The 13,496-nt window shown below is 46.3% G+C and overlaps 1 protein-coding gene across 1 annotated transcript in view; it reads right to left on the bottom strand.

Moving 5' to 3' along the window:
* Positions 1-9,608, bottom strand: part of LOC138290008 (NACHT, LRR and PYD domains-containing protein 12-like) — a 436,570-nt gene extending 426,962 nt beyond the window's left edge. The window contains exon 1 of the mRNA XM_069230213.1: positions 9,347-9,608. Within this exon, the coding sequence (XP_069086314.1) occupies positions 9,347-9,429 (83 nt within the window). The 5' untranslated portion in view covers positions 9,430-9,608. The remainder of the gene's footprint in view (positions 1-9,346) is intronic.
* Positions 9,609-13,496: the final 3,888 nt, after the last annotated feature.

Raw genomic sequence — 13,496 nt, 5'->3', positions numbered from 1 at the left:
TTTATAATAACCCAAGTTAAAGTGATTTTTCCTAAATGTGTATTTCTAAAATCTTTTTACATGAAGCCCAACATGTTGATGCTAATTTGTGGTTAGTGAGGGTATTAACTTAGAATGTTCAAGATTTATATTGACATCTTTTGAACGTTGTACTAAGACATACTTCGCCGTTGTTACCAATTCTGGTGCTATAAACAAGTGTAATGCTTTAGGAGATTATTTGTTTGATTGTTTTGATTAAACATAGATATATAAAACGTTCTAATAAACCACTATTAATTCTATATGCTTACCATTTGTGTTTAAGAGTTATTTTCGTGACATTAGCATTGTTAATCTAGGGAAATGTTTTTATAATTCTTAATAAACTGGTGTTGTTATTGCTGGAAGTTTAAGATCTTTGATCATAATAATTATTGTTGATGGTTCCATTCCACATTGATGACATCCTCTCATTCCTATGTTGTGTCGGTCCATTGACCTCTAGCGTAGAATCCGCTATTCAGTTTAAGTAATAGCTAGGATTCTGTAGCGCTGCAGCAAGTGTCATCACCAAGCATTTTTTGTAATGTTCTGGGGGGATTCAGAAGCACAGCACCCTCTCCTCCCCTCCCCCCGTGACACTAAAAAAATCCAGTCAGTCTACTGGGTTTTTGAATCCATGACCCCAGAGGAGCTTACATATGTTTTTTTAAAGCACTCTAAGCTGGAGTAGCATGTTCTGCTGCTGAAGTGCAGGGCCTTCTTGTGGTTGGTTTTATGAATGTAACTTACGATCTAAATTGCTTCAGAATACTCAAATGCATGCCTAAAACTTTTGTTTAAAAATGCTTCATTGAAAACATGTTGCGACAATCACTCATTAAACATTGCAATGTGTGAATTTACAAAATATACATTTTGTTGTAGTTAGTGGTGAGTTGACAAAGACACAACAGGTCTGCTCTTTATATATTGATCTGCTGACAAACTGATAAAGTGAATAGGCCCGCTGTTTTTTTTATATTTTAGTGTGTTGACCCTTTGACAAAGCCAGTAGGTCTACCTTACTTAAAATGACACAGTTTATTGCCCATGAGGTGCAGGGCCTGGATACAGACCAGGACCTGCGCCATCCCCATGCTGGGCACAGCCGGTTGGGTGCCCATGGAGGGTTGGGCACAGTGCTCAACCGCATGCCGCACATGGCAATTGACATCTTACTTACGTTAAAAATACTTCGAAATAACACTAAAATAAAATGAAGGTTACAGTTACTTTATAGTTAGAAATTGTAATAATATCTTACCTTAAATTAAAAAAAACCTTAAAAATTCATTGAAAAAAACAAAGTTATAGGGACGGTAAAGGTAGATGAAAATGTAATTTAAAACATACCATTTTAAACTAACAAAACCACTGAAATTCACTAGTTTTAGTTATCTCATTTAACTATAACCTGTGCCCTAAAGTATCTTTAACTTACACCCTTGCCATGCACTGCTAATTACCTTGCATATTATATCACCAATGACACCTTCAATTACCTCTTTAATAACATTACTGCAACATTAGAAATGACAACACTGTGCATGGCAGGGGCCCGACAAGGAGATTGCTAGCATGCATCTGCAGCGTAACCATAATCGTCAGTGCAGAGCAGCTCAGCCAGGAGTGGAGCGATCCACCCACAAAGCAAAGAGGAAATGAGGGAATGAGGAGTGTTTCTGCAAGACCATTTCCAGGGTCCTGTCATATGAGGTGGTTATTTTGAAGAGATACAAAGGTGGCACAAACGTCTCAGTTGTCTAGCTGTAGAGAAGTGTTGCGTATAAAGAAAGCACCAGGCAACAAAGACACTGCTTCCCAATTAACTATGTTTTCAAGCAATTTTATGTAATTAGTCCACATTACGACTTACCATACGAGTGCCAGGTAGATGGTCCCACTCGAAAATTGTAAGCTGGTCCTGTAATTCTTGTTGCGCATGGTGGTGTGTCCTTTACTGCTGAAGCACTTACTACTATACATACATTATCTTTTGACATTGGGTGACTTTAAACCTTGAGGGATGTAACAAACCCTATACTTTCCTAATATAAAGGATAAGCATATAATTAGGGGGAGAGAGGAATACATGGAGGTAATGGTTATTGTTAGTGAATTGCGAGTGGTCCCAACATTTGTCTACACACTTGGTCCAGCATTACAAAGAAAAGGGAGGCAAGTGTCTGTGAATGGAGTTGGGGATTTCTAAGTGGGTAACAAGATTAATGGCGACTCGATTTTAGATGTGGTGAAGTCATATGGTGATATTGTTCCTTGTGTCACCTTTTTAATTCCAAGCTATTGCACTGATTATCACCCATATCCCTAATGTCTGAGGCATCTCTTCATTCCCCCCCAAAGAAAGTTACTGTTTTTTTCCTATTGGTAGGATTCGGTTGGGAGTTCTTTGGGGTGAGGACACTGCTACATGTTTTTCTTTGGTTCCCCTGCAGTGGATGTTCAGACACCCTAGAAACAATCTGAATTAAAATGGTATTTATGTAGTGCTTTCTGCACCCCTTGTGAGGCCTACAGTGATTAGTCTGACACTTATTGTGCTCCAGAGCACTATCTGTACTTCACTAATAATGCACAATAAGGTTGAATCTTTTACCTTTCAGAGGAAACTGGTCTTGCAGCTCGCCCTTCACTGTTCCTATTGCAGCAGTATCATAGAATATATGCATATGCTGGTCAATGCCCATAAGGGCACTCAGAGCAAAAATACTTTGGAATTTAACTCTCTGTTTTAAATAATTAGAGCATCCCACCGATTATTACTTGTTTTATATCTCTCGCACACAGCCTTGCTAAGTGACACGCAGCAGTGGTTTGACTAAATGCATTTTAGTGCTTCTCTCCACATTACTGCACTGAAATGCACTAATCACGCATTACTTACTGCTAACTGAGTGACAACGCACTATGGGACCTCTGCGGGACAAAAGATTATCAAAAGCAGCCCTCATATTTTGATTTGCTGTGTGCTGCAGCGCTAGGGAAGATTTACCTCAGCCGGGTGCAGGCTGTGTACAAAACAAATTAAGCTGCCATGGCCATCCTGCCAGTGTGGTGCCCAGCAGCAAGCTGCAAAGAGGTAACTAGCCTCTCTCTGAGCGCTGAGAGTTCCATCCTTAGTCTAATTTTCCCAGATCAGATCTGAACCATTTTCCATTCTAATTATTCACAACAAAATCATTCTTAGTGATCAGTTGTAGAGTGCAACCCAACCTCTACATTACAATGTTGCATTTTTGCATCCTGAGGGCCGGGCGTGGCCCAAGGGCATAAATAAATGGAGGTGCAACTGCTCGTGAACACTACTCGCATCCTAGTAAAGTGTGTGCACCTCCATGTGTATTGTGCCACTATTAGTTGAGGCCAACCTGCATTGTGTGCCCCAGCCCAATATACACTGCCGGTGAGGATGGCTGTGTGCCCTGTGGCTGAGTACGAGTGGCCCTCCTGCACAGTGTTGCTATTGTTTCAGGAGGCCCTGGCTGCACTGTGCAGCTTCCGGTGCTACTCTACAATGCCCTGAGTCAGAGTGCCTGGCTCATTGGCGCACAAGAGAAGGTCCTGTGGTGAAGAGAGCGGGTGACACCTCCAATACGATGCCACCTACTGGCAGCAGCACTCCCCGGAAGCGACAAGTGAGAGTCAGAGGCGTGGGCCTCACTTCAACATCTGCGTGCATGCATCAGGTGAGTGCTGGAGGCCACCCTGACAAGCCCTAGACTGAGCCAGTAGGCTGTAATTAGTGTAAGGCCTGCCCAGGGGATCGCAGTCACAAGGCCTGTTACAGAGGGGAAAGAAATGTGCAATCAGGATGTCTGATTAGCTTAGAACTGTGAACTATGCAATAGGCACCTTATAAGGTATATATAAAAAAGGTAGAAAGCGAAATGAAAGAGAAAGAAGGGAAAGGGGAATAGAACCTAAAGGAACGCAATACAGTGCCACCAGTGGACTGGGACCTGACATGATCATCAACAGTAGTGGAAAGATATTGACACCATAAGTCGAAAACCACAAAGGGGGTCAACAACACCAGCAAGCAAGCACATGTAGATGCCTGTGTTTTCCTCCCATGCCAGCACAGTAGCCAAAGCAAGTATCTCACATGCCAGCGATCAACTCTTCAGTCACAGCACTGCCACCATTAAGTGGATTGATTGACCCAGTGACTGCTGCACTAAGATGGCAACAATGGGTTAGTTGCCCATAACACTACTTCCATGCCACCCGAGAGACAGATTGCATAGTCAAAAGATCGTTATTGCTTCACTTCCGCAGGGCAGAACTCTATAACATGTTTGAGACCCTGCACAACACAGAAGATGTTGACAATTTTGATGTAGCAACCTTTAACTGACATTTGACCCCCAGCTCAAACTTGATTACAAATGATTCAAGCTGCATCAGGCCAGGCAACAGGCAGATGAATCAGTGGACGTATTCTATGCATGGCTCAGGAAGCTGGCAAGGATGTGCACTGACATGAACCAGCCATATGAAATCATGGTCCAGTTCATACATGGCTGCAAGTCAGCAGCTCACCTCCAGCTCATCCTGCACCAGCTGGGTATCACCCTGGAGACCATATTAGTATTGACGAGATTGCATGACCTGGCTGACACTACAGCCGATGGCATGGAGGTGGCCCTAGCAAAAAATATGGCCCAGGCAGGCGTGACCCACACCATCAAGGTGAAGGGCAAGTGGACGCCATCCAAACACGTCCAACCAAACCCCGCATACCGGGCAGAAGGACACCAGCTGAGGGTCAATGTGCCACCTGTGGCCTAGAACACTGAATGCCTAACTACTATTCTGCACAAGGTCGGTCCTACTCCAAATGCAGCACATCAACCATGTTGCCAAGGTGTGCCACAGTGATAGACGGGGCTCTGGTCTGAGAACAAAAGCAAAATAAAGTCCACCCTAAGATGGTTGTCAATAGTGATATGGTGGGATCACAGGCAACAGAGAGCCAGAGACCCCATATGGATGATGATGATGATGAGGATGATAGTGAAGTATTCACAATCTCCTTTCTGGGACAAGAAGGCAACTGAAAGAGCCCCCCTCCAATGTGCACCTCAGAGATAGGCATCACGTTCGTCAACATTTTGATTGACAGTATGGCCTCTGTTAATGTGATGGACTTGTCTCAGTGTGACTGGCTAGTACCTTGCCCCAAGCTGGCACCAACAAAAGCACCTACTTAGGCATATGGTGGCACAGAGCCATTGCCTTTGAAAGGGATCATCAAAGTTGAAGCGGTGAGCAAAAGAAGAGCAACAAAAGCCTGATTTTATATCACCGAAGGAGACACCAGTGCGCCTTTGGGTTGCCATACAGCAGAACATCTGGGACTCATCTTCTTCGCTCGGCAAGTCCACAGAGTCACACGCCGCCACCATAATGATGGAGTACCCCCAACTGTTTGAAGGGCTAACACGACTAAAACGAACCAAGATTAAACACCACATTGATAAGGACTGGAGGCCTACAGCTGTTTGACAATGGAGGGGCCCATTCCATCTCAGGCTGCTGGTAGAAGAGGAGCTCAGCAGATTAGAGAAGGAAGCGGTGATCGAGAAGGTCACGGGCCCAACCTTGTGGGTAGCACCACTGATGATCGCACCAAAGCCAAAACAGCCAAATGCCATCAGACTGTGTCTGGATTTGTGGTTGCCGAATAAAACCATCCAGAGAGAGCAACCCATCACACCTACAGTAGATAGCATTGTGGCAGACCTGAACAGGGCCCAATGTTTTTCCAAGTTGGACTTGAATGCTGGCTCCCATCAGCTAGAACTAGATCCAGCTCCCATCAGCTAGAACTAGATCCAGCCAGTCAGTACATCACAACCTTTGCAACCCATGTGGGTCTCCAACGGTATCGGAGATTAAATTTTGGAATATCATTTGCAGCAGAGGTATTCAGAACACCATCCATGAAACTCTCTTCAGCCTTGCAGGAGTCATCAATTTCAGTGACAATATTCTGATATTTTCCAATACTCTTGAGGGACACCACACGAGACTCAGAGCTACACTCCAACAATTGGCTGATTGCAGGCCGACTCTACACTGCAGGAAGTGCTCATTCTAGGCAGAGTCCAATGAGTTATTCTGGTATATCTTCTCAAGAGACGGGTGACGTGTTGACCCAAAGAAGGAGGAAGCCATCAGATTAGCGTCTGACCCATAGAATGTCACCGAAGTGCAAAGTTTCCTGGGGGTGGCCCCCGAATGTGGAAGGTTTATCCCAAACTTAGCAACTTTGTCTGAGCCAATGAGAGCCTTGACAATAGCAGATGCCATGTAGGAATGGGGATACCAAGTTGACTTGGCCTTCTTCCAAGTAAAGGCAGCCCTGCTGGCGTATGCCACCATGGCCTACTTCGATCTAAATCGCCAGACAGAGCTAGTGGCCAGCATGAACCAAGTGGGACTAGGAGACGTGCTGCTGCAGGAAAAGAATGAAGGTCCTGTTATTGTATGCTAGAAGGGCACTTTTGGACACAAAAAAGATATGTGCAAATCGAGCATGAGCAGTGGGCCATCAGATGGACCTTCTGCCATATTCACCCATACCTCTGTGGGCAAAGATTCAGGCTCATCACTGACCACAAGCCAGTATGATGTGCTGTACTGCCCAGAAGTGAACAACCCGGCTGATTATATGGAACGGCACCCGTAAGGGGAGTCAGGGCAGGAACCAGCTGAGGAAAATGAAGGGGCAGACGACTTGTTCAATCAATCAATCAATCAATCCTCTATGCCGGCACCACACTCAAACTCAGACGCAAACTCCAAAGAATCCAAAACATGGCCTCACGCCTCGTCCTGGACCTCCCTCACCACAAACATATCTCTACACACCTCAAAACCCTTCACTGGCTCCCCATAGAAGCAAATCACTTTCAAGATCCTCATCTACGCACACAAATCCCTCCACAACACCTGCCCGACCTACCTCAACGAAAGAGTGAACTTCCACACTCCCATCCGCAAGGTCCAATCAGCCGACCTCGCACTAGCTACAGTCCCCCACATCCAACGAACCACCACAGGAGGCAGGGCATTCTCATACCTTCCCCCCCAAAACCTGGAACTCCCTACCCACAAACCCCCGCAAAACCAAAGACCTCCTGGTCTTTAGAAAAAAACTCAAGACCTGGCTATAACCCTCCCCCTCAACCCCCCCCCCCCCCCTTTTTCAAGCGCCTTGAGACCCTCACGGGTGAGTAGCGCGCTCTATAAATTCTTCTGATTGATTGGTTGATTGATTCTGAGAAAACAGTGCCAGAATTTCGTGGAAGGGTCCAAAGAGCTGGACGCAACAGAACAGAGGATGATGACCCAACTCTGGCAAGTAAGGGATGAGTTGAGCACCAGCAGCGAGGGCCTGTTGCTCTGAAGAAGACAAATCATAATACCACAGACTGTCCATGCCAGAGTGGTTGAGCTGGCTCACCAAGGCCACCAGGGAGTAGTAAAAACAAAGGCCAGGTTGAAAGACAAGGAGTGGTTCCCATGCATGGACACCCTGGTGAACGAGAAGGTGAGAGTGTGTTGCTCGTGCAATCACAAGTGGAGACCCAGTGCTGGTTGCCTTGGTGACAAGGGAACCATGTCTGAAGCCATGATCCAAGTCTCCATGGACTTCAGGAGCTTACCAAATGAGCAGGCCACTGTTGTGATGATAGGCAGCCACAATAAGTACCCGTGGTTGAAATCATTCAGCCTACGGCTTTCTCCAACGTAGAGCCTGCACTGGAGAAAATATTCTTCAATGCCCTCAGGCCGGAATGCGCTTTATAAATACACTATACATACATACATACATACATACATACATATTTGCCCTGTTTGGACTCCTGGATAAAGTGAAAACGGACAATGGTCCCCCGTTCGAGAGGCACAAGTTCAAAGAATACCTGCAACTGCTAAACATCAGACACAGTAAGGTGACCCCCAAGTGGCCTCAAGCCAATGGAGTGGTTGAGTGCTTCATTCGCACCCTGAACAGGGCACTTCGAATAGTCATAGACAACGGAGAAGACCTGGCACACCCCACCCTCATAGCACGACAAACTGTGGACCAGAGGACCTACTGACACAAAGGCTGCCCAAGACTATCCCCACAGAGCCTCAGTAGAAGCCCGCAGCAATAGATGTCCAATCCACATAAGAGAAAAGGAGAAACACAAACAACAAAGCCAGTCTGACTCAGCAAGCAACAACTCCTGATCTGCTTGAGGAAGACTGAAAGACTCAGTAATAATGTTGGAAATTTTCAACACAGTTTGAGAGAAAGGTGTGGAAGATTGTGAGCATACAAGGAACCCTTGTCACTGTGCAGCGGGGCCACCTGTTCATAGCCCGCTATGTGTCCTGGGTTAAGAAGACACCGGAGCGGGAGAGCCAGTAGGAACAGGATACCACTACTGCTCTGACACTCTGGTATTGGACTACAATCCTGGGGCTGGTGATGACAACACTCGCATGCCTGGCGGGCCAGTGCCATCATCTAGTGGGGTGCAGAACAAAGCCCCGTCACAAGTTGGTGACCCGAACGGAAGGACCTAGAGCCAGACGTATGGTCTTCACATTCTAGTACCTAGCCAGAGACTGAAAGACTACTAATACACAGAGTACAAGTGAGGCATTCTCTGTTAAATAACAGTTGGGAGGGATGTAGAGTGCCACCTGGCCTCTACAATACAAAGTTGCACTTTTGCATCCCGAGGACCGGGCGCGGCCCGAGAGCATAAATAAACGGAGGTGCGACGCTCGTGGCTATTCCTCGGATCCTAGTAAAGGGTGTGTAGCCTCATGTGTACTGCGCCACTATTAGTGGAAGCCTACATTCGTTTGTACCCCAGCCCAATCTGCATCAGTCTTCTGATAATGTAACAAGCACTATAAACGCCATTACGTCTCGCTTGTTTTAGCGGTATATTCATTATTGTCTTATATGCCTGGATGCAATACTAGAAAAGTAACTAAGAGGCACCAAAATACTAGTCATTTAATCGATTTACTCTCGAGAAACCGTCACTCAAAGTGTAATTCATTTGGCTAGAGAATGTCACTCACAAGCAAACTAAAACCATAGAAATGTCAGGCATAACCAATCTGAAAACGTAGCAGCTGTTCGGAACGGTCAACACCGCGTAGGTGTCTCATTCCAATGTATTGTTCAATGCCACATACAGCATGTCTTCGTTGAAATTCAATGTGCATGTGGCTCACAACAAGCACGTCAGCCACACCCTCGTAGTGATGGTATTCTCCTTCTTACCCGTCAGTTGGCTCCCACTGGAAGGCATCATCCTTCTGCCCGCTGCTTTCAACAGCTCCCCCTCCTGTCCCTCGCAGGTCCATGTCATTCCGACGGACTTCTAAGCAGACAGTATAGTCTTGAACCCAAGGGGACACAGTTACTTGGCTCTCAGTGGCACCCCGTGTGGACAAATTCAAGACCTTTACATCCCCCGGGCGCTCTAGCCTAGGAGTCGGGGATGGATACCTCTTTTATCTGCTGTGCCAGTCCTGAATAAAATACGGAAGCCGGTTGGAGCGTGGCTCTGCCGTGACGTAGTGATGTGACAGGAACAGTATAAGGAAAGCGAAAGCGCCAACTTACAGGAAACTTGCAAGGTAGCTGTATGAAGCAGGAGATGAGTGAACGCTCCGCTGCCCAAGCGACCTGGCGGTGCAGCCGAGTGTAGCAAAGGGGTCTGCCCAGCAAAAGTAGACTTGTCGGTCGGTGCTGTTCAGTGCCGGTAAACAACAAACGAACACACTTCCTAGCCTGCCATTGGGTTTATCACGTTATGTTTACGTAGTTTTGAAAGTAGGCGCCCTCACTGTTTTCAGATGTTGTTAAAGTTCTTATTCGTCTCTTCTTCTAAATGACGTTCCACAAATGAATTTTACTGTGGAGTTTTGTACAGGGCGGACCACATCGGTTTGGTGTCGAGGACAGTTTTATAATGATGCAGACAAAAATAAAAAAAGTAAACGGGGGCAGAGTAAGAGCAGCATAAAATAAGCATTTGCAATGCGATGGGTCTCGCGTTTGCTCGAGTTGGGGCTATAAGCGTTGTAAGTTCCTAACTGGACTTTTCTTGACACATACATTGAAAATGAAAAGTAAAGCAGTTGACATAAGCGAGCCGATTCAAAGCGCCTGGGACGCCATGAGCATGAGCGAGAAGGAGAGACACAAAAGGAAAAAGAAGTTCACTCTCGGTCAAACCTGCAATTATCCATGAAACAGGAACGATGGCCAAGGTGGTAACAAAACTGCCCCAAGGAGGGACAAACCTAAAGAATTTACCAATGAAAAAAGATTTTTGAAAGGCAAGCCCATGAACAAGTGATATTGATGGGCATGCTGTGGGCCTGATTAAAAGCCCACCGATAGATTGCAACACCTCAGAGTATTTGGTCGCTCGACCTAAAAACAATGTCGATTTTATGGGACCTAATTATCTCTACATCCTATTCTCTTCAACACCTCGCACCCAGTCAGCAAAGCCAAATCTGGCCAGTGGTTTGGTCAGGACGTCTATAGCCCTACTATGTAGTCCCAACAAAATGTTTGCCGCTATATCATTTTGGAATACACACTCAAGTCATCTGTCATCAAGGGATGATAGTGCACGTCTGTGGACCTCAGTCATGTACCACTGAAGATGGCATTACTATGCAGCAGTGACACTCTCTGATGTAAAATGCATGTCTGATTCCTCCACGCACATACATCAGCCAAGTGCCTAGTGCTGTGGTGGGTGTTCATGGGACTGAGGTTGCAAACAGGTACCGTTATACATAAGGGGGCATATTTATACTCCGTTTGCGCCAAATTTGCGTCGTTTTTTTGACGCAAATTCGACGCAAAACTAACTCCATATTTATACTTTGGCGTTAGACGCGTCTAGCGTCAAAGTTCATGGAGTTAGTGTAATTTTTTTGTGTGAACACCTTCCTTGCGTTAATGATATGCAAGGTAGGCGTTCCCGTCTTAAAAATGACTGCGATGCATATGCGTCGTATTTATACTCCCGGGCAAAAATGACGCCCGGGAGTGGGCGGGACTAAAAAACCCGCATTTGCGCCGGATTTTAGCGCCTGGGTCAGGGCAGGCGTTAAGGGACCTGTGGGCTCAGAATGAGCCCAGATGTGCCCTCCCCTGCCCCCAGGGACACCCCCTGCCACCCTTGCCCACCCCAGGAGGACACCCAAGGATGGAGGGACCCATCCCAGGGAAGACAAGGTAAGTTGTGGTAAGTATTTTTTTTTAATTTTTTTTGTGGCATAGGGGGGCCTGATTTGTGCCCCCCTACATGCCACTGTGCCCAATGACCATGCCCAGGGGACATAAGTCCCCTGGGCATGGCCATTAGGCAAGGGGGCATGACTCCTGTCTTTGCTAAGACAGGAGTCATGTTAATGGCGTCTGGGCGCCAACAAAAAATGGCGCAAATCGGGTTAAGACGATTTTTTTGCCTCAGCCTGACTTGCCCCATTTTTGGACGCCCAAACGCCATTTTTCCCTACGCCAGCGCTGCCTGGTGTACGTAGTTTTTATTCACGCACACCAGGCAGCGCCGGTCGGCTAACGCCGGCTAACGCCATTCAATAAATACGGCGCCCGCATGGCACTTCAGAATGGCGTTAGCCGGCGCTAATTTTTTTTGCGCAAAACTGCGTTAGCGCAGTTTTGCGTCAAAAAGTATAAATATGGCCCAAGGTGCTTTAAAATGCTGTGGTAAAGAATAGCTATGCCAACTCCAGTGCATACACTGAATTTATCTCAACTACATTTACGGCCAGTCCCTGGATTGTACTTCACTGCTGTGCACCACCCGAACAGTAGTTCATCTCAAGCTACTAGATAACGTCACCTATGAACAGAAGCACAGGCAACCCCAAACTTACTTTGGCACATTGGAATGGCCCACCTTGAGACCCTGCGGTTCATATGGTTGCCGCCTCTATAAAAACAAATAATGAAATGGAGTGCCGACCGCATACTAACCAGGGGTTAAGGCTGAATCAGCATTTCCATCCATCACTTTTTTTTGCTGTCAAAGCACCTATTTTAATGTAATCTAAGACACAGCTCACATTCCAAGCCTTGCCTCTGCCAGATGAGTAGTGGCAAGAGCAGATTCAATTCATGTGCACACTATATAATTTATTTCACTCTCCCGATCTTCAGCATTCAAAGGCTAGCAGTGCATTTGGCCTTTTCATTGACAGCTGGGCTACAGTCTTCCTCAATATCCGCAGTCGGTGGCAGCCCGTAGCTCCTTTGGAATGCTCCCAAGTGAACTATGACCAAAGGACGGTCTGTACTATCGCAGGAAGAGCACGTATGGGACGTCAAGATGAAACGTTGTTCACTTAATCAGCACAACAAACGAAAAGTGTCCGGCATTGGGAGATTTCTCAAAGGGGCAACACAGGGACAACATTGGGATACACTGCTCCACTATTACCAGTTACTAAATCCCCAAAGTTACAATGTGTCATCCCTAGCACAGAACTGGGATGTTAAGAAAGTGAAATGGCAGATCCCGGCATTAAGACTGTTCTTCTAACTCATGCCTCCATCGAGGAATGCTGGGGGCGGAACACCTGCTTCAAACGTCAAACCTTCTCATTGTACGTATTGATTTTTGAGATTCGAAGTACACAGTGCTCAAGAAACGACTGTCAATGTTCAGTGCAGGTTTTCCCTAGACTTGCTACATTAATATGGCTCCATAATGTCTAGAGAATGCGATTGCTCAGCGTGTAATTCAGTTTCAAGGCACTTCTCAATCAGTGAAGAACTGACAGTGAGCCCCGGGCCGCCATTGCATGGTTCAGTTGCTCGATGAGCCCTGAGAGTAGACTCAAGCCACACAGGCCGTCCTGCAGCCTGGTGCAGTGGACACCCGTCCTGATCTCACCCACTCTGAAGTCCGACCTCATCAAACACTCTGTCTGGTCGGATGTGTACAGACCTGGTTCCCACAGAGGAAAGAACATGCTTTTCCAACCGCTGATTGCGCATCACTCCAGTCAACACTTACAGGCTGACAGGGAACACCTCTAGCAGCCTTGCGATGGCAACAGTTTTTCAAAATAAAAGTTTTCTGAGTTGACCCTCTGAAATATTGACCTGGTCCAATATTTGTTAATGGCGAGCCTAGGGTTTACTGCCTTTTTTCAAAGGATAGTGACGTTTTCTGCTGTCAGACAATTTGGAAGCAAGGGTCCGTTCTATTTTAATGTTTATACATACTCAAACCTGGCCAACACTGCTTGCCAAGGTGGAGACTCTACACACCAACAATGTGCCAGACAGATGACCAGTGACTTCGTCTATTTATCCAAAACAAAGCTGCTCTCAAGTAGATATGCAGAGATCACACAGACAGTGCAACCGGGCATCT

Source organism: Pleurodeles waltl, chromosome 1_1 (genome assembly GCF_031143425.1).
Source record: "Pleurodeles waltl isolate 20211129_DDA chromosome 1_1, aPleWal1.hap1.20221129, whole genome shotgun sequence".
In the NCBI taxonomy this organism is placed as follows: domain Eukaryota; kingdom Metazoa; phylum Chordata; class Amphibia; order Caudata; family Salamandridae; genus Pleurodeles; species Pleurodeles waltl.
This window is presented reverse-complemented; position numbering and strand designations above follow the sequence as displayed.